This window comes from Nothobranchius furzeri, chromosome 14 (assembly GCF_043380555.1).
Source record: "Nothobranchius furzeri strain GRZ-AD chromosome 14, NfurGRZ-RIMD1, whole genome shotgun sequence".
NCBI lineage: Eukaryota > Metazoa > Chordata > Actinopteri > Cyprinodontiformes > Nothobranchiidae > Nothobranchius > Nothobranchius furzeri.
In genome coordinates this window covers 63522496-63543908 of record NC_091754.1, presented here as the reverse complement: position 1 = coordinate 63543908, position 21413 = coordinate 63522496, and the positions used below count along the sequence as shown (strand labels likewise).

Below are 21413 nucleotides of genomic sequence, written 5' to 3'. Positions count from 1 at the left end.
ACATTTTTATGTTCAATTTAAAAATAGCAAATGAAACAGGGTTAGTCCAGTTCTCAGGAGGTTAAAAATAATCGATGTTTGTTAATAAATATGTAGAAAACAATGTGTTCAGTGTTGACTAAACAGTCAAAATGAACCTCCAGAAACCGGAGTTTTATTCTTTGTAGGAGCTCAACAGTCCGGCTCTTTAGAATAACAAACAAATCTGATCTGACGATTATTTTCACTAATTAAATGATTAAAATTTAAAGCACTTTTCCCAAAATACATGACCTATAAAATAAAATCTACTTAGCACTGTTTCCATTTTAAAATTTGTTTGACCTTAACTAGGTTTCATTTTTGTACATTAAAAGAAAATATATAGCAAGAACAAAATTCCATCTATGACACCCAATCACGTGGGTCCGCCATATTGAAGAAAATATCATTTTATAGCGCCTCAAGATAAAAATCATGAGGCGCTTCACAAAAAATTTAAAAATATAAAAAAGAATTTAGAAAATGTTTAAAAATATATTTAAAATTTGCAAAAATAGACGATTGTGATCAAAAATGTTAAGAAAGAGAGAGAGTGAACAGGAAAGAGGGAAACCAGTGGATCCTGAGGAAGGTGGAATAGGTGGGGAGAGCAGAATAAAGAGAGAGAGGTGAAGAAGGTCATACAAAAGCCAGCTTGAACAAGTGAGTCTTCAGCTGCTTTTTAAAGGAGACCACTGAGTCCACTGATCTCAGGCTCAGGGGGAGAGAGGTCCAGAGTCTGGGGGCCACAGCAGCAGATATCTGTCACCTTTGACCTTTAGCCTGGTGCTGCACAACCAGTAGGCTTTGATCACTGGACCTCAGGGACCTGCTGGGGGTGTAGGGACTAAGAAGATCACCAATGTAAGATGATGCTTGTCCATGTAAGGCCCTATAGACCAGAACCAGGATCTTGAAATGAACCCTGAAGTTGACTGGCAGCCAGTGAAGCTGGAGGAGAAGCGGGGTGATGTGGGTGTGTTTGGAGGACTTGGTCAGAAGCCGAGCACAGGCGTTCTGAACCACCTGTAGACGGTTCAGGGAGGTTCTGCTCAGACACGTGAAAAGAGAGTTACAGTAGTCTAAGCGTGAGGAGATGAAGGTGTGGAGAACTGTCTCAAGTTCAGAGCGGGACAGAATGGGACTCAGCTTAGCAACGTTCCTGAGATGGAAGAAGGAAGAGCCAACAAGAGAACTGACATGAGAATCCAGGGTGAGAGCTGGGTCAAAGGTCACGCCAAGATTCCTGACAGAAGGTTTGGTGTGGGAAGCAAGCTGACCAAGAGAGTCTCTGACTTTGGGAACCAGCTTGTCTGGAGCACAGATGAGGATCTCAGTCTTATCTTCATTCAGCTGAAGAAAGCTCCCACCATCCAGGTTCTGATAGAGTCTAAGCAGGTGTGTAACAGCTGCAGCTTAGACATCTCATGGGGCTTAAAGGAGATGTACAGTTGGATGTCATCTGCATAAAGATGGTAGGAGATTCCTTTGAAGGAGCTCAGGATGTGCTGAAGAGGAAGCAGATAGAGGAGGAAGAGTAGAGGCCCCAGCACAGAACCTTGTGGGACACCATGGGTAAGGGAGGTGGTGGAGGACTTAAACTTGGAGACGGCCACAGAAAAGGAGCACTCAGAGAGATAAGAGGAGAACCACTCCAGAGCAGATCCTGATAGGCCTACCCAGTCTCTCAGCCTCTCCAGTAGCAGGTGATGGTCAACAGTGTCAAAGGCTGCAGTCAGGTCCAGCAGGACCAGAACAGAACCGTCCCCTGCATCACTGTGGGTCAGAAGGTCATTAGAGACCCTAAGAAGAGCTGTTTCAGGTGAATGAGCTCTACGAAAACCTGACTGGAAGCTATCATAGATGTTCTGTTCATCAAGAGCAGCTGTGAGTTGTTTAGCCACAACCTTTTCCAAGATCTTGGAGATGAACGGAAGTTTAGAGATGGGTCTGAATTTGTCTGAATATTGGCCAAAAGCAGTGAGTGAAACAGGTGTAAGCAATGGGAAAAGTAGCTTTTGAGATTGTTTTTTTTTGTTGTTTTGTGCGATGTTTAGCATGGCTTCAGGTAGTTCAAGCCCAGTTCAGTTATCGAAACAAATAGCGCACCTGGGCAACAGTGAATTTCAGGAGTGTTGAACAGGGAGGAAAACTGGTGAGTGAGTCTGCTATCTACTGGTTAAAGCCCCGTTCACTCGTGGGGAGCAGTAATTACTAAAATTATGTTTTAACAAATGTTAGCTTACATTCTCCCTGCTGCTGTTTACCAATGTAAACAAGTTGCTGACTTTGCCAGAATGTATTTACCCTGCTGGATTTGATAAATAAAAAAAAAAAAAAAATAGTCCAAAACCTTGCCAGTTTCTGCTGCTGGTGGTCACCAGGTTCAGATGCTACACTCAGACCTGGGAGAGACAAGATTTCTCTAAACGCCAACACTTATCACACTAAATAAATAAACGGTTACTATTTTACCGTGAAATCAACCAAATAAAAGTAATAAAGGCTACAAACGAGCTTGTTTGACCAGGTTCTCAGGAGTTAACGTGTGTAAACAGTCTTTCTGTCAACCATCAGGTCAAATGGGGCGGTCCCATGAGTGGCATGACGTCACATACAAAGGGGCAGCTGTCAAAATCACTGAGGACCGTAAATGGCCTGCGAGCCCCAATCTGGACACCTATTTGATCAACTTTTTGTGATTTTTTGTTGTTAAAATGTCTGCTGAATGCTGTTAAAGTAAATAAAATATATTTAGAAGCATTGCATATTTTATAGTTGTTGAAAAAGTCTTGCAGTTTCACACCTGCCGTTTTCTTAGCAATCCAGCGCGTGGCCAGGTCGATTATTGATGCCTTCAGGTCCAGACAGGTAAATCCATCGAGGGCTGTCGATCTGGACTCGATTGCATCATACTCCACGTATAAGTTTGTTTTAAAATGGCGGCGCAATCAACGAAACAGGTATGAAATGTTTACTTTAGGGTTTCAACGAGCTTTTTACTCGTAACTCGCTAAGCAAATGGAAGTTTCCGCGGCTCTCTTGGTGCTGGAGAGGTAAATAAAGATGTCTGGCGGGTTTTAACTGAAGTCGGTTCCACTCGAGGAAGCGCCTGAGGTGGCGTCAGCAGCAAGTGCACTTTGCCGCTGAGGAGGAAGAGAGATGTGTTGGTGTTCATCAGCCGCCTCCGTCTCTTACAGCGACTTTATGTGACCCACTCTGGTTCCGTTTGTTGAGCTGCGTTAAGGAGCCGCGGAGGAGAAGCTGCTGCAGTAGCCTCAGCATCATCATGGACCGCTCCGGGCGGCGGCTACCTGGAACCCACCTGTAGCGACCACCCGGCGGCGGCATGGCGAGCACGGACCGCGGCGTCCAGCACCAGCAGAGGGACAGCCGCTGCGGTAGGCGTCCGTCACCCACGCCTCTCCTCTCTGTTAGTTAGGATTAACTGACTTTAACACCGTTACTGTTTGTGCCCTTCTCTCTGGTCACCTTACGTCACACCAAACCGCGTTTAATAAAGTCAGAATTAAGCTCGTCCTCCTCTAGTTTACACGTTCCAGCTTATTCAAACATGGCCCGCGCACAGGCGTGATATTTAATGGCGTCTCTGAAATTCGGCATGCGTTAAAAACCCGAAATGACTTGTAAAAAAGTAACATTCGTGATTTAATCACCATAACCTGAGTTAGCTGAGATCATGCATTAGTTTGTTATTAATAAGCAGGATAAATATTAATGCGTTTGGATGCTCATCAGGTTGTGTTAGTAGCTCAAACATCATATTTCATAAAGGAGAGGAGTTTTGTCAGGTGTGTCAGGTTAGTAGTGATTGGATGACTCAGAGCCAGGCTATGATGGTGGATCTGGCAGCCTCCCTTCGTGTGACTTTAAATTCTCCTCATTCACACACTAATCTGAAATGCAAACAGACATTAATAACCAGTTGATGTGACCTCTGGTTGCACAGGAAGTGAGTTTTAGGACTCGTGTGACACCCTGCAGGTTCAGGGTTTAAAGCTGGGAAGGAATTCCCTGATCTGGGAAGCACTTGGCCTTCCAGGTTGAGTGTATTTGATTTTGATTTAAACTGCGTGGTTTCTTCTGCCTTTACTTTGTTGGAACCAGACCCACGGACCTGTATCTTTGCTGTCCAGCTGGTGTTTAAAGGACAATGCCTCCCTTCTGGGGCCCGACTCTGCTCACATTACATTCCAGAGTCCAGTTACAGCCTGGTTACTGGGGATTAAATTCCCCCATCAAAGCAAAGCTTATGGAGCCCGTGTCCTATACGGCACTGGAGTCACGGGAGGATGACGCAAAGAAAAAGAGCCCAACACAGATGTATTTTCCTAATTCTTCAGTTAACCAGGAAGGTCCTGTTGAGATTAAAAACCTCAGTTTGAAGGGAGTCCTGGTCAAGACGCAGCAAAAGTTACAGTTACAAGTTTTTCTGTTACACAGACACGTTATGTACTAAATCACAGAAGGCAGTTAGCACACGGGGAACCCGTCTCAATGGTCCTGAGTCTGGTTTTAAATGTAGTCAAGCAGATAAACTCTGTTAATTTCCAGTTTTCCTGCAGCCCGTTCCACGCAGAAGGAGCAGAGGCTTGACTCAGTCTAATGTGCACTCTTTACTCCTTCAACAACTTCCACAGTAAAACTCAGTTTTTTCAAAATAAGAGTCTCACACATGCACACGTACTTCAGAGTTCTCACAAAAGCCCAGAAACTCAAGAGAAATTTTATTGCTTTCTTGTTAAAATCATTTAGCTGCCTAACCTGCTTGGACTTCTGTTGTTGTGTCACTCCAAGCATGAGTTGTGGTGAATGTTTCCAAATAAAACAAGATAATCCTGTCCAGGAGTTTTTGGCAGGTGTTGTGCAGGTGATTGCACCCCAGTCTGAGATGGTACACTGCTGTTTGGCTTCCTACAGCTTCATCTTTGCTTTAGTGGTGCATTACTGATGTATTCATGTATTTTATAGACCATTTCAAACAGAAGTCTGAAGTTTAAGTCAAACATGACTGCCCCCTATTGGCTGGCTGCAGTAGTATGTAAACAAATGAGACTTTAATAAATTAAAGGCATACTATGCACCTTTTTCACGTTTTAAATTATTTTCTTGAAGGTGCATGTGCTCAAATGAACATTTACAGGGTTAATGAAATGTCGCGCAGACCCCCACCACCGGCCAGGCCCTGTTGGTCTGCTTCCAGCATGTTCTCTGCATGTTTTAGATCATGAACACAGCTGATTTGTTTAATTTACAGGGTATCCACGGGTCCTTAAAAAGTCTTTAATTTACTTTTCCAAATTTAAGGCCTTGAAAATCCTTAAAAATTACAAATAATCCTTAAATACTGTTTCCAAAGGTCTTAAATTACCAAAGACCCAATAAACTACATTATTTTATTTCTATGACATTTTCGTGAATTTCTAGTAAGTCTTCAGCATTTTTTGTGTACGATGTTGGCGCAAGTGGAACCGTACACATTCAGTTGGTTGTGAAAGGGGACTATTTTTAGATGAGCACATTAAGCCGGGCGTACACTGTGCGACTTTTTCACTTGCAGCGTTCAGCTTCAGCTCAAACTGTACGACTTCCTCGCAGGGCAGATCTCACGAGTCGTGTGCTCACACTGCACGACCCAGTTCTCGCATGCGACCTGACTGCTCACACTGTACGTCTGGCAGCAACACGTCGGCCCTAAAAATATGCTAAAATAGCAGTTTTTACTCAACACGTCAGACTTTTTTGTCTTGTTTTGCCTGTTGTCCTTCGGGAGTGCTGCAGGAGGACACACAGGGGTTTATGGGGGTTGGATGAGGAAAACTAAATAAAGAAAGTAAATCTGTGTTTTGTGATCAGTTTAATTTGACATGAACACGACAAACACGCTTTCTTGACCATCTTTGTGAGTAAAAAAACGTGTAGAAATAAAAACGAACAGCGTGTGTTATTAGGGAAATAGCGCGCATGCGCCGTGAGCGGTTCTGATACTTTTTGAGTCGCAGCTGCTCGCAGCGCCGCTTCAACAGTGCGATACCCTCACGAGGGACGAGCGAAATATTAAACACGCCAGAAGTCCGTGCGACCTCACGATTGCTGATCGGCAGCTGGTCACGTGGTGTTAATCGCCTCTCGTAACCCTGTACACTACACGACCGCTCGGCGCAAAACTCGCCCCGATGTCGTGGATTCTCGCACGAGTGGAAAATCGGCTCAAAAAAGTGAAAAAGTTGCACAGTGTACGCCCGGCTTTAGCTGGTTAAGCTAGTGGGAGCTTGCGCCATGGAGAAGTGCAAGTTTAATGGTAAATGTATGGTTAATCCCACGTTCGCAACGTGGTTAGCACCGGTTCCAGGCAATAGCTGGAAATCATAGCTTAAATTTAATTTAAAAAATAGCTTAAATTTGGATCTGGATTGAAAGGAGTCAGTTGAGGTGGTTTGGGCTTCTGGTCGGGATGCCTCCTGGACGCTTCCCTGGGGAGGTGTTTCGGGCATGTCCTGCCGGCAGGAGGCCCCCGGGTCGACCCAGGACACGCTGGAGAGGTTACATCTCCAACCTGGTCCGGGAACGCCTTGGGGTCCTGCCGGAGGAGCTGGTGGAGGTGGCCGGGGAGAGGACGGTCTGGAGCTCCCTAGTTGGTATGCTGCCCCCGCGACCCGGACCCGGATAAGCGGAGGAAGACGACAACGAGCTTAAATTTGGTCAAAGTGGCATTAAAAAAGGTCTTAAAAAGTCTTAAATTTGGCTCCCTTAAACCTGCAGATACCCTGAATTTAGTGATGAATCACTTCTGTAGACACTAAAGAAGACTGAGGAGACATTTCAGCTGTTAGATTAATGTGTTAAAAAGACGAATGAACAGTGAGGAGACAAGTTTTGCTTTCGGTTCTTCAAACAGACACTAGAGGGTGCTAAAAGCAAGCCAGAACTGCCCAGTCTCCCTTTAACAAACCAACACCTCACAAAGTTTTCTTGTTTGAATTTTTCCACATATTGATAAATTGTATAAAACTAAGTTCAGGTGAAAATGACCAAAATATGACTTGGAGCACACTAGAGACGAGTCCTAGAACCCCCCAAGGCGCTTTACAACACAAACATGTATTCTCACACACGCTGGTGATGATGAGCTACACTGTAGCCACAGCTGCCCTGGGGCGCACTGACAGAGGTGAAGCTGCCGAGCACAGGCGCCACCGGTCCCTCCGACCGCCACCAGCAGCCAAGGTGAATGAAGTGTCTTGCCCAAGGACACAACAGCAGCGTTCGCTGCTGGGAGCCGGGATGGACCCTACAACCTTCCGATTCCTGGACACGCCGCTCTCCCTCCTGGGCTACTGCTGCCTCCAGCTGCAGTTTCCTGACGCCCCGCCATGTGAAATGTGTTTAATGGTGAAGCTCTGACACTTTAATTCAGATGAATGTAAACAACATTGTTTACATCACTAGAACACATGGTGTGGGTTTTATGACGCTTGGCTTCATAATGACTTAATAGGATCTCTCTGGTGTTACTGGTAGGTTAGATGCATGAACTGGCCGTTTAGTTCAGGAAACTGGTGTTAATGGGTGAAATGGGCGAGGATTACTGCAGCACAGCTACATGTTCCTGGTTTGGCCTCATCTGTTCGCTGGAGCTGCTTTACTTTTTGGTGTTTTCTGTTACTTTAAGTTATCCTTTTAGGTTTTTATTCAGATTTATTTTAGTTAAACAAAAGCTGTTGGAGAAGTCTTGGAAATGTAAACTTCTATACCTCACAGGTGTGTCTGGAGGAGTTATCATGGAGAATGGCTTCGTAGGCAAAGAACCGATGACCTCTAACCTCCAGAGTGACGCCACCAGTGAGCCCAGTGCAACGTCCCTGAGTGAGCTCGCCCTTCCTAGTTACAAACCATCCTGCTCCTCCACTCCCATCTACTGCAGCCCCCAGAAAACGTTCTCCGACTTGGACCGCAGCAGTCTGACCTCTCAGGACTCAGGAATCCCCACCCTAGAGGTCCACCCTCCAGACGCCATCCTCCACATCCACCGACAGCCAGGCGATGGGGGCCTCATGCTGGACATGAACCGGGACTCACCAGCCACCTTAACGCTGGACGATGATCCACCTGGCAGCAAGGGCACACTCAAGTCATCCACTTTTCCCCGCAGCGGCTACGACTCCATCCGCCTCTTCAGCCCCGGCCTCAGACTATCCACCCCTGGATTGGGTGTAGGAGGCGGAGCCTTGAACCGCAGTGATGATATGTCCGTGTGCAGCGTGTCGAGCATGAGCACGGAGCTGTCCGTCTCCAATGAAGACGTCCTAGATTTTACCGTCACCTCTGACTCCAGCGCCGTCGTTACCTTTGAGTTGGATCACAGCAGCTCGACTCACTTCTCAGATGTGACGCTGTCGTCACCCAGAAACCCCAGAGACCCGTGGAGTCCAGGACAAGTGCATTCTGGGTCGGGGATCGTTCAACAAGAAGATGGCAAGTTGAAGAGACTGGGACCTCTAGCGAGTTTGTTCAACAGGTCAGTTCACGGTGCTGTGTCTCATTAGGAAGAAGTGGGCGTGTCCTGCTTTATGCATGAACGCCTTTGTGTTGACGGATTTAGGAAAACAGCTTTTATCATGACCTGAAGGTTCTGAGTCAAAAGCTGCTGTTTCACAAGAACTGAAACAGGCAGGCCAGCAGACCAGATCTGTAGTTGAACGTCGGTGTTGTTTTAAGATGGTCTCCATCTGCACAATGACAGGAAGGAAACATGGATCTGAGCTTCAGCTTGTGATGCTGCAGTTAAAGCTAAGTAGGCTAACGTTAGCCTTGAAACAGCTTCACATTACAATTAACTCAATCACTGCAAATGACGACTAAAGTCATCGTTGGCATCTTTTCACCGTGTGGGTGTCGGAACGAGCCCCCGCACCGTGAGAACAGACGTTTTAAGTGTGGGAAAGGGAGGGAATGTGGGTTTTATGGGTCATTTTAATCTGTCAAGCACTTTGTGTTGCATCCTATGCAGGAAAAGTGCTTTATAAATAAAGTTTGATTTGATTTGATCTCAGCTCTAAAGCCGATCTTCATCCGCGTACGTCACACGTCACGTGATCAGGAAGCAGAACATCCATGTGTTAGGAGATCGTTTTGGGCCGCTGCTGTAAAAAAGCCGGAAAAGCGTCTGCCGATCACAATTCAACAACGGATTATGAAAGAACGGATAACGCTCGAAACGCGCGGCTTCTTCCTGATGTAAGAGGTGAGTCTCCGCTTTGTTTCGTTGTTTTGGCGCCGACATCATGCTAGCGCGCAACGTTCTGTCACTCTTAAAAAAACAGTAAAAACGGTGAGAAACGCTGGCAGCGAATGAGTTAATGAGTGAACATTTACGTGATACATAACTTCCTGTGACAACCCTTCACAATAAAAGCACTGCTTGTTTAATGGACATTGAAATGACACCAGTCCTAATTCTGAGTGCATCATGCCTGCAGACCAGAACTGGCTGGTTATGTCTGTGTTCATCTGTTACACAGCAGGTCATGAACCTGGTGTCCAGCTGAGTAAAACAAGAAGGGTGGTTGTGTTGGCAGTAATCAGGTGTTAGGGTGTGATTCAATGCCAAAAGCCAGATTTACCATTTCTAAGGTTAAATTAACCGGTAATTGAAAACCTCGGGCCAAGGCACGTCCGGTGTTGGCGCGGGATCTCGTTAATCCGTCAAATGGAAGTCAGGAAAAGCTGCTGCCACCTAGCAGTCGGAGTTAGAGCTGTGCTGCACACAGAAACACGGTACATGTTTGTGTGTATTCTCAATTATAAATCGGCACACTGCTTTTAAACATGGCTTTAGTGTCGGATGTGAAGATTGGGATATTTCAGTGTATCCCTTTTTTTTAAATCCCTACCGAGATTACGGACGTCAGAGTTTCTAAAAGGTGACGACAAACAGCCTTTAGGTCCCCTCGGGGAGGCAGAGAGAGTTGGCGTTGCTTAACGTTGTTGCACAAACCTCCCTTAGCCGTGTCTGTAACCCTTCCTGTAGCTCTTCCACTGAGTGACTTCTGTCGTTCGTCCTTTTGCAGAACATTAGTATTACTGCAGTCCGTGTCACTTTATTAGGGATACTCTCACAAGCATGTTAAATGACCCGGCCCCTCAGCGTGTCACCATCTTAGCCAGGGAACTGGATCTGTAGGCGCCCTCATAAAACCAGAGCAGTGAGGCAGCAGTTGGCTAGCTCTGAGTGTTTCCAAACCTTTATTCCCCTTGTTCTCGAGCCCATTGATCTACCTGACAGGGTCTTGGTCTCCGTAAGAAAGGTTTACATAATAAAGACACGAGGGGTAAAACACAAGGTCGGGTTCTGCTGTGATGGTTTCAGACGTGCCGTTATTTTGTAGCTTCAGTGCTTTTCTCCTCTTGTTTGTTAGGCGTTTAAACTCGCATGTGACTTTGATCACATGATGCCGTTATGGAAACACCATCAGGCCGACCTCCGTGTCCTCTCACTGCTTCGCCACATTCCACTTTCTGCTGTGGCCACCCCCACGGTCACGTGGAGTAAAACACTTTCCTTATTTTATGTTGGACGGAAGAAAAGTTTCAATAAACCTGTTGCTGCAATTATGAACAGATAGTTTAGAAATTAAAATCAAGTATTTAGAGGATAATCCTCTTAACTGTCGGCAAACTTTGGTCAAATATTTGGCTAATTTTAGTGACCCAGGATCTAGTTAAAGGATATTTAGTTAAGTGGCTTCCTCGTTTGGACACTTTTAAATCATGTCGTTGAGTTTCAGAACAAACGAGTTCGTTGGTTATGAATTTAGCGATGAGTAGGTTCCTGTAGGACCTTTGACTTTTAAACATGTTTTAGGCCAAAAGTCCAGTTGCCAAAGTAAACTCTAAACAAGCAGATGTCTAGTTTGTTGTAGACATTCAGTCAGGGTCCACCTTAAAATGAGAGAGAGTGCTCCTCTGGTGGTCCAACTACGGCAGTTGGCTCTTGTATCAGAAAAACTTTTATTTTGAAATCTGCAGGAGAATGTTCCACTTGGTTCTGGTGTGTTTTAAAGCAGAAGAACGGTGAGGGCAAACCCCGACGGTGTGAAACTCTTAGACCAGTAGAGCGTGAAACGGGGACCGTCTCCTTTCTGAGTGGGAGGAGTGTGGAGCTGTAGTTTTCAGGATAATGAAACATGGCCGAGTCGTAGTGTGTAAGTAGAACATGAATATGTTGTGTTTTGGGATCGAAGGGTTGTTCCCAGTGCAGTGACTCGCCACTAGGTCGCAGCGTATCCACTTCCGTGTTTAATTAATGCAACAAGTGAAAATAACTCCACACATCATCCCAAAATGTCCAGGAAGAGAAAGATCGATGCAGAAGGAAGGTGTTCCAACAAAGATGGAACATGTTGATGCTTCAAGGAGAAATACCGCTATCTTTACTGTCATTAGCTTCCATGCTGCTAGCATCAGCGTCGCCAGCGTTGCCTCCTCTGCCTCGGACAAACTGAGAACCCTCCTCTTACTCAGCACCACGTTTACTCAGCAACTAGCCGACTTTGAAGCCCAGAAATGGATTTTAACAGCTCAGTGATGTTTGCTGCTGACATAGAAAGCACACCGACCTTCCTGACCGAGATGATTTAACTCCCGTTTAGCGACACGCTCAAGTCACATGACTCTGTGGCTGCTGCGGCTTTTATCCCCTCCCCGACACAACTGCGTGGTCCAGATGCTCTCCATGTCCAGCAGCACACACCTGTGTGAGCAACTGTTTCTCACTGATGAACTCCTTCCTCAGCTCAGAGCCCGACCCCACAGGTGCAGGTCCGGCTGGAACAGGTGAGCCTCACAGGAAACCTGAGTGGAGAAAACTGGGATTTAATTATTTTGCTTTTATTAACCTTTTCTGCTCCAAAGCATGAAAGTTAATAGGTGAGATATTGCATTTTCATTTAAGAGAATTACTATCGTTTATTTATGCTGTTGGCCTGTAAAAAAAGATTTCACCTACAGGACAGATTACAGGTAGAAGAATAGAATAGAAATATAATAGAAAATCCCTTTATTGTTCCTCAGTGGGGACATCTTGGTGTCACAGCAGCAATAGCATTCATTACAGGAGCAACAAAGGAGAGTAAACAATAAATAATAAACAAGAAAACAACATAGAAACACTTAAAAGATTCAAAAGATAAAAAATAAGAAGAAATGCTGAATATTTGCAGATTTTAAGGAATAAAATATTTTAAAATACGGAGACATAAGTAATGAATACCGCTGATGTGCTTTAATTAAAACGGACTTGCTCGTGTGTAATGTGGTTGTTCCACATTCAGTGTTTGTTTCCAAATGAAAAGGTTCAACCGTTCAAGTCTGTAGATAAAGGAAAATCTGCACATAAACTATTGAGTTTGGCCCGCGACTCCGTCCCAGTTTTTCATTTTGGCCCTGTTGGGTAAGCACACACACACAAGATTACACACACACATTTTAGACTCTCAGGCAGGAGGCCATAAAAGACACACCAGGTGCTTTTCTACATCAACAAAGCAGTCTGGACTTTCTCAAGGGAGTTTTACTGATAAGAGGACCGTCCAGGACCGGTACCAGGGCATGGTCAAACCTCCCCAAACCTCCTTCCTGTAGGGCCTGTTATTCATCAGTAGAATGAATGGATGAAGCTTCATTTAAAACACCAGATGTTATAAACAGTCAGGACATGAATAAAGTTAATGTCCGTTTTTACCCATCAGGCCCAGTGTGAATTTGAGTTGGACACCCTGATCTAAATGGTCGTCTGCCTTTCACACTCACTCTTTTACTTAAGTTCATTCTTTTGGTCTCTCCTTCCTTTTCACTCTTTATCTTTTCTCCCGTCTCAAAGACACGTTGCTGACTCTGCCTGGCCTCCGGGCTGGCCCTCCCCTCCCGTGTGTGAAGTGGAGCTCCTTGTTAAAGAGGCGGGACGCTCGGGAGGAATCCGTTCCCTCTGAGCACGAGCAGAGCGGCTCAGTAGGACCATGGACACCCGGGGACGGAGCGTTTTCTGAGGGAGAGCTCTGACTTCAGACTTTCTACACTTTTTCTGGATTCTCGGCTTCCAGATATCTTGTTGTTCAGTTTTGTCTCAGCAGGATGGCAGCTCCATCTCTTCTTCTGTACATTGACCGGTAGGATAATTGATGCGGACACACTGATGTTTTTAGTTGTCTAAAGATTGACAAGAACCTAGTCCAAACAAGGTTATCAGCAGCGTAAGGAGTAGCTGTATATAGGTAAAATGTTGGAGAAGGCCGCCTGCAGCAGTGATTCATCCGCCTCGCCGGTGTCTGACGTGGGAAAAACGTTGTTCCCCACCTTCCTCCGTGCTCTTGTTGGATCTTGTCTGGCATTTCCGTACCGATGGTCCTGATTGCCATCTCGATCACCTGTGCCTCTGGGACATGTTCCAGTCTGATATCTGGATCCAACAGCAGTTTTGTAAAGTGCTGATTGTCTTGAGGGACGTAACAAACTAGGCTGGACGTGCAGATGTGTCCCGTTGGACTTCATAGCCGCGGTGCATTTGGCTCAGGCTGAATGCAAATTGAGTTAGAGCTTTGTGTGTGTCTGACTCACAAACCAAAGCAGAAGGTAAGTTGTGTTCAGCTGCAGAGAAAAGTCAGTCATGTCACTCAGGACTAAAAGTCAGGCCTTGCTTTACTGAAGGAGGACGTACTTTGGCCTTGGACCTGCTTCCCTGTTATCAGGGTGGTTTAGAGGGTTACTCGAGTTCACCGCTCCCTGCTGCGAGTTCACTTTACATCTAAGAATAGCACCGCTGGATACACAGAGCTAGGGCTGTGTCGTACTGTACTACGTCGTTATTTCCTGTCTGATAAGATTTCACTTGTGTTCCTGGTGCTCAGTGCTGATGTTTCTCCTCAGAGGATGGAATGTGATGGATCTGACGGCAGCAGATCTTCCCGTATTCGAACAGCTTCCTCAGTCCTCATGTGAGAAATGTGACCGTACCAGTCTCCTCGTGACTTGGTGTGTGTTTGTGGATCTACATAAGAAGGTGTTTGTATGTTTTTATATCCTGTGGTGTTTAGATGAGGACTGAGAGGACGGTGGTATTAGGCCATCTCTTCAGGCTAGTTACAAAGAATAAACAAAGCACCTTCTGTCTTTCATCTGTCAGATCTTAAAGGGCACTTGCTGACATTCATCTGTGTTGGAAACTTCAGCCCTTTGGAGAATCATAGAGATATATAAGGACGAGGGATGCCCCAACACTGATATCTGCGTCTGTGTACTTGTACTTGTACAAATACATTGATAAGTCTTTGTGCTCACCTACTGGTGTACTTGTGTATTTCCTACCAATAGAAAATGGAGCATTATTGAAGTAAACTTCCGTTCATCTCCAAGATCTTGGAAAAGGTTGTGGCTAAACAACTCACAGCTGCTCTTGATGAACATAACATCTATGATAGCTTCCAGTCAGGTTTTCGTAGAGCTCATTCTACAGAAACTGCTCTTTTTGGGGTCTCTAATGACCTTCTGACTCACAGTGATGCAGGGGACTGTTCTGTTCTGGTCCTGCTGAACCTGACTGCAGCCTTTGACACTGTTGACCATCACCTGCTACTGGAGAGGCTGAGAGACTAGGTAGGCCTATCAGGATCTGCTCTGGAGTGGTTCTCCTCTTATCTCTCTGAGTGCTCCTTTTCTGTGGCCGTCTCCAAGTTCAGGTCCTCCACCACCTCTCTTACCCATGGTGTCCCACAAGGTTCTGTGCTGGGGCCTCTGCTCTTCCTCCTCTATCTGCTTCCTCTTCAGCACATCCTGAGCTCCTTCAAAGGAATCTCCTACCATCATTATACAGATGACATCCAACTGTACATCTCCTTTAAGCCCCATGAGATGTCTAAGCTGCAGCTGTTACACACCTGCTTAGACTCTATCAAAACCTGGATGGTGGGAGCTTTCTTCAGCTGAATGAAGATGAGATCCTCATCTGTGCCCCAGACAAGCTGGTTCCCAAAGTCAGAGACTCTCTTGGTCAGCTTGCTTCTCACACCAAACCTTCTGTCAGGAATCTTGGCGTGACCTTTGACCCAGCTCTCACCCTGGATTCTCATGTCAGTTCTCTTGTTGGCTCTTCCTTCTTCCATCTCAGGAACGTTGCTAAGCTGAGTCCCATTCTGTCCCGCTCTGAACTTGAGACAGTTCTCCACACCTTCATCTCCTCACGCTTAGACTACTGTAACTCTCTTTTCACGTGTCTGAGCAGAACCTCCCTGAACCGTCTACAGGTGGTTCAGAACGCCTGTGCTCGGCTTCTGACCAAGTCCTCCAAACACACCCACATCACCCCGCTTCTCCTCCAGCTTCACTGGCTGCCAGTCAACTTCAGGGTTCATTTCAAGATCCTGGTTCTGGTCTATAGGGCCTTACATGGACAAGCACCATCTTACATTGGTGATCTTCTTAGTCCCTACACCCCCAGCAGGTCCCTGAGGTCCAGTGATCAAAGCCTACTGGTTGTGCAGCACCAGGCTAAAGGTCAAAGGTGACAGATATCTGCTGCTGTGGCCCCCAGACTCTGGACCTCTCTCCCCCTGAGCCTGAGATCAGTGGACTCAGTGGTCTCCTTTAAAAAGCAGCTGAAGACTCACCTGTTCAAGCTGGTTTTGGTGTGACCTTGTGCTGGTTCTTCGCTACCTTCTCTTCATGCTGTTTCTACCAATTCTGTTACATTATTCTTTTTCTCATTCTGTTTTCTTCACATTTTAAAATAATTTTTATTCCTTTTCCTCTATTTTCACCCCTTTTTATTACACTATCCTAAAATAATTTATTTAAACTTTTTTTGTGAAACGCCTCTTGATTTTCATCTTAAGAGGTGCTTTCTACAATATTAATTCTTCTTAAAATTGGGATTAGTGAGTTTTCATAATGCTTGTGCAAAGTTAGCATGTTATTAGTACATTGGTGTGTGTTAAATGTGCAAACGATGGCTGTTTGTTTGATCAACATGTGGACAACAAGCCAAAGAAAATGTTCATAATCTTTTGTTGTAGACCTAATCGATTATGTTGACTAATTGTTGATATTTCATTGTTTTATAAAATTCCAGGCTTCAGTAATTCATGGCATAGTCGAACAAATATTTTCAGCTGTATTTCTGTACCGGGGTGGGGAACCCTGGTCCACCGAGGGCCGCTCTCCAGCTTATTGTAGTTTTAACCTGCTTCAACACACCTGATTTAAATCAGCAGGTGATTAACAGGCTTCTGCAGAGCCTGATGAGCTGAACGGGCGAATCAACCACTAAATCATGGGCTGCATGGTGGCGCAGTGGTTAGCACTGTTGCCACGCAGCACGAAGGTTGCAGGTTCAAAACTCTGCTCGGCTGCGGCCTTTCTGCGTGGAGTTGCGTGTTCTCCCCATGCATGCGTGGGTTTCCTCCGGGTACTCCGGTTTCCCCCACAGATCACAACATGCTCTATAGGTAGGTAGGTATTGTAAGTCGCTTTGGATAAAAAGCATCTGCTAAATGAATAAACATAAACAATAAACATAAATCAGAAGTGTTGGAGCAAAGACGTGCAGGGTACCGGCCCTCGAGGACCAGGGTTCCCCACGCCTGTTCTATACCAAGAGCTAGTCACGGATGCTGTCTTCCACCTTCTTCATCGACCCATTTAGTCACTAAAAGAATCAGAAAACGCCTCCAGCTGCTGCCATTGTCTTTGTGCTCTTCAGTGTCAGGAAAGCAATCAGAGAACGTTCAGAGCTGGGGTGGAGTGGACCGTGACCCTGAGTTTAGATGTGCTGCGTGTGAAGTACCGACTTATCTATAGTTGCTTCATGAGACTCAAAGTTCTGAGTGCGTTGTCTTCAGCTTGTCAAGATGAAACACCTCAGCTGTCACCATTAGTCACATTATGTTTGTGTTTAGATTCATAAGGTGTGTGTGTGTGTGTGTGTGTGTGTGCGTGTGTGTGTGTGCGTGTTAGTTACACCTCCAAGCAGGTTACTGACAAGTTTGTGATCAACACTGACTCGTTACTGGTGGAAATTCTGTCCAGTCAGACCGAGTCGACTCGAGTCACGCTGAGTGGAGCTGTTGGAAAAAGTTGCATTAATGTCGAGGGTAGTCCCAAATGGACAATGGACAAAAACACACCGCTATAAAAAAATACAAAAATGGATCACAAGAAAACATTCATATCCCATTTCCATAGACGACACTGGCATGGAACGGGAAGGATTGCTTCGCTAAGTTTTCTGTCACGGTTGTAAAACCAGTCCAGACAATCGATCTACCCAGACCGCACCAGTCACTGGACCCCGGTATGGTGGCGGTGTGGTTAGGGCAGAGCAAAACGCAGTCCACTGATTGGGAGAAAGAAATGCATCACTGCTTTCAGCAAGCAAAACCAACGGAGTTCCATTGTTTGTATTTTCTTTAGTTGTACATGAAGATGAAAAAAATGCGAGCAAGCAGCAGCAAGTGTTGGTGATCTTCAGAGCTCCATACACTCCTCACGTCATCGTGAGAGTCCACGCACGGGAGAAGCTAGGCGGATTCGTAAGGGTTTTTTCTTCCAGCGGACGGCAGTCGAATGATCCGAACGGACATCGGAACGGTGTCGGGCCGAGTTGAAGTAATTAAAGCCCAGTAGAGGAACGTTAAGGACAGAAACGGCTGTAGTGGATTATTTCTTTCGTTTAACTTTTGGATTGGAAATGTAGGAAACACACAGGTGCTGCCACATGCTGGAGGCTGTTTAAAGCCTCAAACCAAGGCAGCAAGGCAGGTCTGGACTCAGCGGCTGCACTCTGGAGTCGCAGGTGGGATCGGTGGTTAGAGTTTGGTTTTGGTCCAGCTCTGCAGACCAGTGACTGCAGCACAAAAATACTGAATACAACTTATTCGTATAATCGCACATGACAGCTTGTTTAACCCCGCCTGCCGACATGAGGACTCGAGCTGCGATAGAAACGCTTGCCTGAAAATTACAGGTCCATACCGGAACATGCCGGACCACAATAATACGCTCCGCTCCGCACCGCACCGGGCCTGACCGGGAGGTGGAAATTTGGCTTAAGCTGTCCTGAAGTGGGCTGACACGAGCCCTGGTCCAGATCTTGTTGAACATCTGTAGAAAGAGCTGAAACATCTGGAGAAGAAACCCTTCAGACCTGAGACGACTGGAGCTCTCTGCTAGTGCACCAGATGACCTGTGTGCAGGTGCAGAGGCCTTGGAGGGTTACTGAAGTTATGAATGTGCCTACAACAAACACAATATTAGGTCATGTTTACTGTTGTAATGTTACTGATTATATCAACCTTTGTTCATGTTGTTTATTCTCCTGTCGTCGTCCCTTCCTACAGGAGCCTGTTTGCTAGGAGGGTGAAGGACAGTCAGCCCGCAGATCCCAGGGATCCTGGCTGGAAGCTTTTTGGAAAAGTCCCCCTGAGGGAAGGCCTCGTCAAGGATCCCAGGAGAATACAGAAGGTAGAAGATGCTTTCACTGTTAAGTGTCTCCATGATAGCTCAGGGTATCACTGGGAGTGTGGGCAGTGATTCAGAAGAAATGTGTCCTCGTGGTCTTGTTTTGACTCTCAGCAGAAGGAATTTCAGTTTAATCGTCTTTTACAGTTTAAAGCATTACGCCCGGATCACATCAGACACGGACGCGCGACGAAGCGCCGTGGAACGAGGAGCGCTTCTATCCGGTGCCCTTGTTAACCTACGGTATCAGCTGCGAAGCGCATTTGAAGCTCACGCCGTGCAGCGATCGTTTCGCCGCGTGCTCTGTTATTTTCATGAGCCGCGTCAACTCTGGCAGGAAGTCGAACCAAAGCAGACTAGGCAGGCTGGTAAATGCAACGAAAAAAGAAATGTTTCTAAATGAAACATTGTGATCGTTTTTGTGTATCTAAACAGATTAGAGAGCTGAAAATGAACAATCACACACACAAGCACACGCACGCACTCACACACACTGTTACGTCCCCGACAGGAGATGTTAAAATGTGAAGGAGGGGGTAACATAAGGAGTACGACAGTGGTGTTTAAAATGGGTTTAATTGTGATAAAAGGTTCTAAAAACAAGAGCAAACAGACGGCGAGCATTATTAAAATAATGCAAAACGAAAAATTCACTATAAGGTTAACAGTTAAAAGACAAATTATCAACTATATAAAACACCTGGTTAACTTTATTAAGTTTTACCTAAACTGAAGGTGTTTTAAAAAACACAACGACGTTGATAAAAGTCTAAAAAAATAAATCCGAGTTAACCTTAAAACACAGTCAACACTAGGTGCCATGCACAAAAGATCCATGTGGATCACTCCGAGTTAAAACTATAAGTTAAAACTCATCACAACAACGGGGTTAAACCAAACGAGACTTGGAGAACAGCAGAACCCCGGCACTGCTGCCTCCCGGCTGCTGAAGGCACAGCCTTTTTATCCCAGGTGTGGCTCATCAGGAGGATTCAGTTCAGCTGTGCTCCTCAGCAGCCTGGAAGAGAGGAGGAGGAGGGGCGGTGTCCAGTCAATCACCAGAGCTGGGTGATCCTGGCTGCTTTTTCCCTCTTCAGGCTGGCAGCCGTGACACCCCCACACATAAACAAAAGAAAAAGGATAAAAGTTAGTACAGGACACAATAGTAACTTTTAAAACTTTTTCTTTAACAGCTAGGATCACATAAAAACAAGAGAGACCCCCGACAAAACAATAAACAGGCTATCTACTCCCTACTCTTCATGCACTTCGCAGGCGGGCATATTAAGCACATGTGCTGTTGCACATTCTGATCAGCAAAGGGAGGGGGTTTAGCCCCTGCCCTTCCTGGGGTGCTCCCGAGATGGTGGAGTAAACCACCAATGCTAACCTGCTAGGTGCAACACCTGAGCCTGCCTGTGGGGGTCATCTCTGGATCCACGTCTTTTATCCTCCTCTCCTTTGGCTGGATCAGGCTCGAAGCTTCTGAGAGCCCATCCAGCAGTGGATCCTCCAGTGGGAGCTGGGCCTCCAGAAGCACCCGCCAGTCATCCACGAAGCCATCTGTTTAAAACCTTGAAACAAATAAAACACCATTAAAACACCACCACCAGGGGATTTTTGCATTCCTTCACGGTCTGTCTGTTAAGAAATCCCGGACGAGCCCCCACTTTGTTACACTTCGAAGACCTCCTCAATCCCACCGACACCTCTTCCAGTGAGGAAGCACAGTCTGGGGACTTTGGGTTGGCCTCTCAATCTCTGGTGCTGAGGTCACTGAGGTGGTTAAAAAGCTCCTCTGTGACAAGGCTCCAGGGGTGGATGAGATCCGCCAGGAGTTCCTTAAGGCTCTGAATGTTGTGGGGCTGTGTTGGCTGACGTGGCTCTGCAATATCGCGTGGACATCGGGGGCAGTCCCACTGGACTGGCAGACCAGGGTGGTGGCCCCCTTATTTATAAAGGGGGGCCGCAGGGTGTGTTCCAACTACAGGGGGGTCACACTCCTGAGCCTTCCTGGTAAGGTCTGTTCAGGGGTTCTGGAGAGGAGGGTCCGTCGGATTGTTGAACCTCAGATTCAGGAGGAGCAATGTGGTTTTCGTCCTGGCCGTGGAACACTGGACCAGCTCCATACCCGTAGGGGGATCCTGGAGAGTGCGTGGGAATTTGCCCAACCAGTCTACATATGTTTTGTTGATTTGGAGAAGGTGTTTGACCGCATCCCTTGGGGGGCCCTGTGGGGGCTACTCCAGGAGTATGGGGTACCAGGCCCTCTGACACCAGTCATACAGGGACCTAACAGCCCTTATCAGAGCTCGGTCCGCATTGCCGGCAGTAAGTCGGGCTCGTTCCCAGTGAGAGTTGGACTCCACCAAGGCTGCCCTTTGTCACCGATTCTGTTCACAACCTTTATGGACAGGATTTCTAGGTGCAGCCAAGGTGTGGAGGGCATCCGTTTTGGTGGCCTGAGGATCAGGTCTCTGCTTTTTGCAGATGATGTGGTCCTGTTGGCTTCATCAGAACGTGATCTTCAGCTTTCGCTGGAGCGGTTCGCAGCCGAGTGTGAAGCAGCTGGGATGAGAATCAGCTCCTCTAAATCTGAGACCATGGTCTTGAGTCGGAAAAGGGTAGAATGACTTCTCCGGGTCAGGGATGAGGTCCTGCCCCAAGTGGAGGAGTTTAAGTATCTCGGGGTCTTGTTCACGAGTGAGGGAAAACTGGAGCGTGGGATCGATAGGTGGATTGGTGCTGCGTCTGCAGTGATGCGGGCGTTGTACAGGTCTGTCGTGGTGAAGAGAGAGCTGAGTCAGAAGGCGAAGCTCTCGATTTACCGGCCGATCTACGTTCCTACCCTCACCTATGGTCGT

At 46.4% G+C, this 21413-nt stretch overlaps 1 protein-coding gene across 6 annotated transcripts in view; it reads left to right on the top strand.

The window, feature by feature from the left end:
* Nucleotides 1–2879: 2879 nt before the first annotated feature.
* The window catches only part of LOC107374197 (TBC1 domain family member 14), a 66472-nt gene continuing 47938 nt past the window's right edge, over nucleotides 2880–21413 (top strand). Inside the window, exons 1-4 of one of the 6 annotated variants that reach the window (XM_054747294.2) lie at nucleotides 2883–2984; nucleotides 3222–3422; nucleotides 7804–8560; nucleotides 18429–18552. In XM_054747294.2, the coding sequence (XP_054603269.1) occupies nucleotides 3371–3422; nucleotides 7804–8560; nucleotides 18429–18552 (933 nt within the window). In that variant the 5' untranslated portion in view covers nucleotides 2883–2984; nucleotides 3222–3370. Of the gene's footprint in view, nucleotides 3423–7803; nucleotides 8561–12776; nucleotides 13209–18428; nucleotides 18553–21413 lie in introns of those variants that run through there. The other 5 variants (XM_054747293.2, XM_054747296.2, XM_054747295.2 and 2 more) reach the window with 5 other exon arrangements.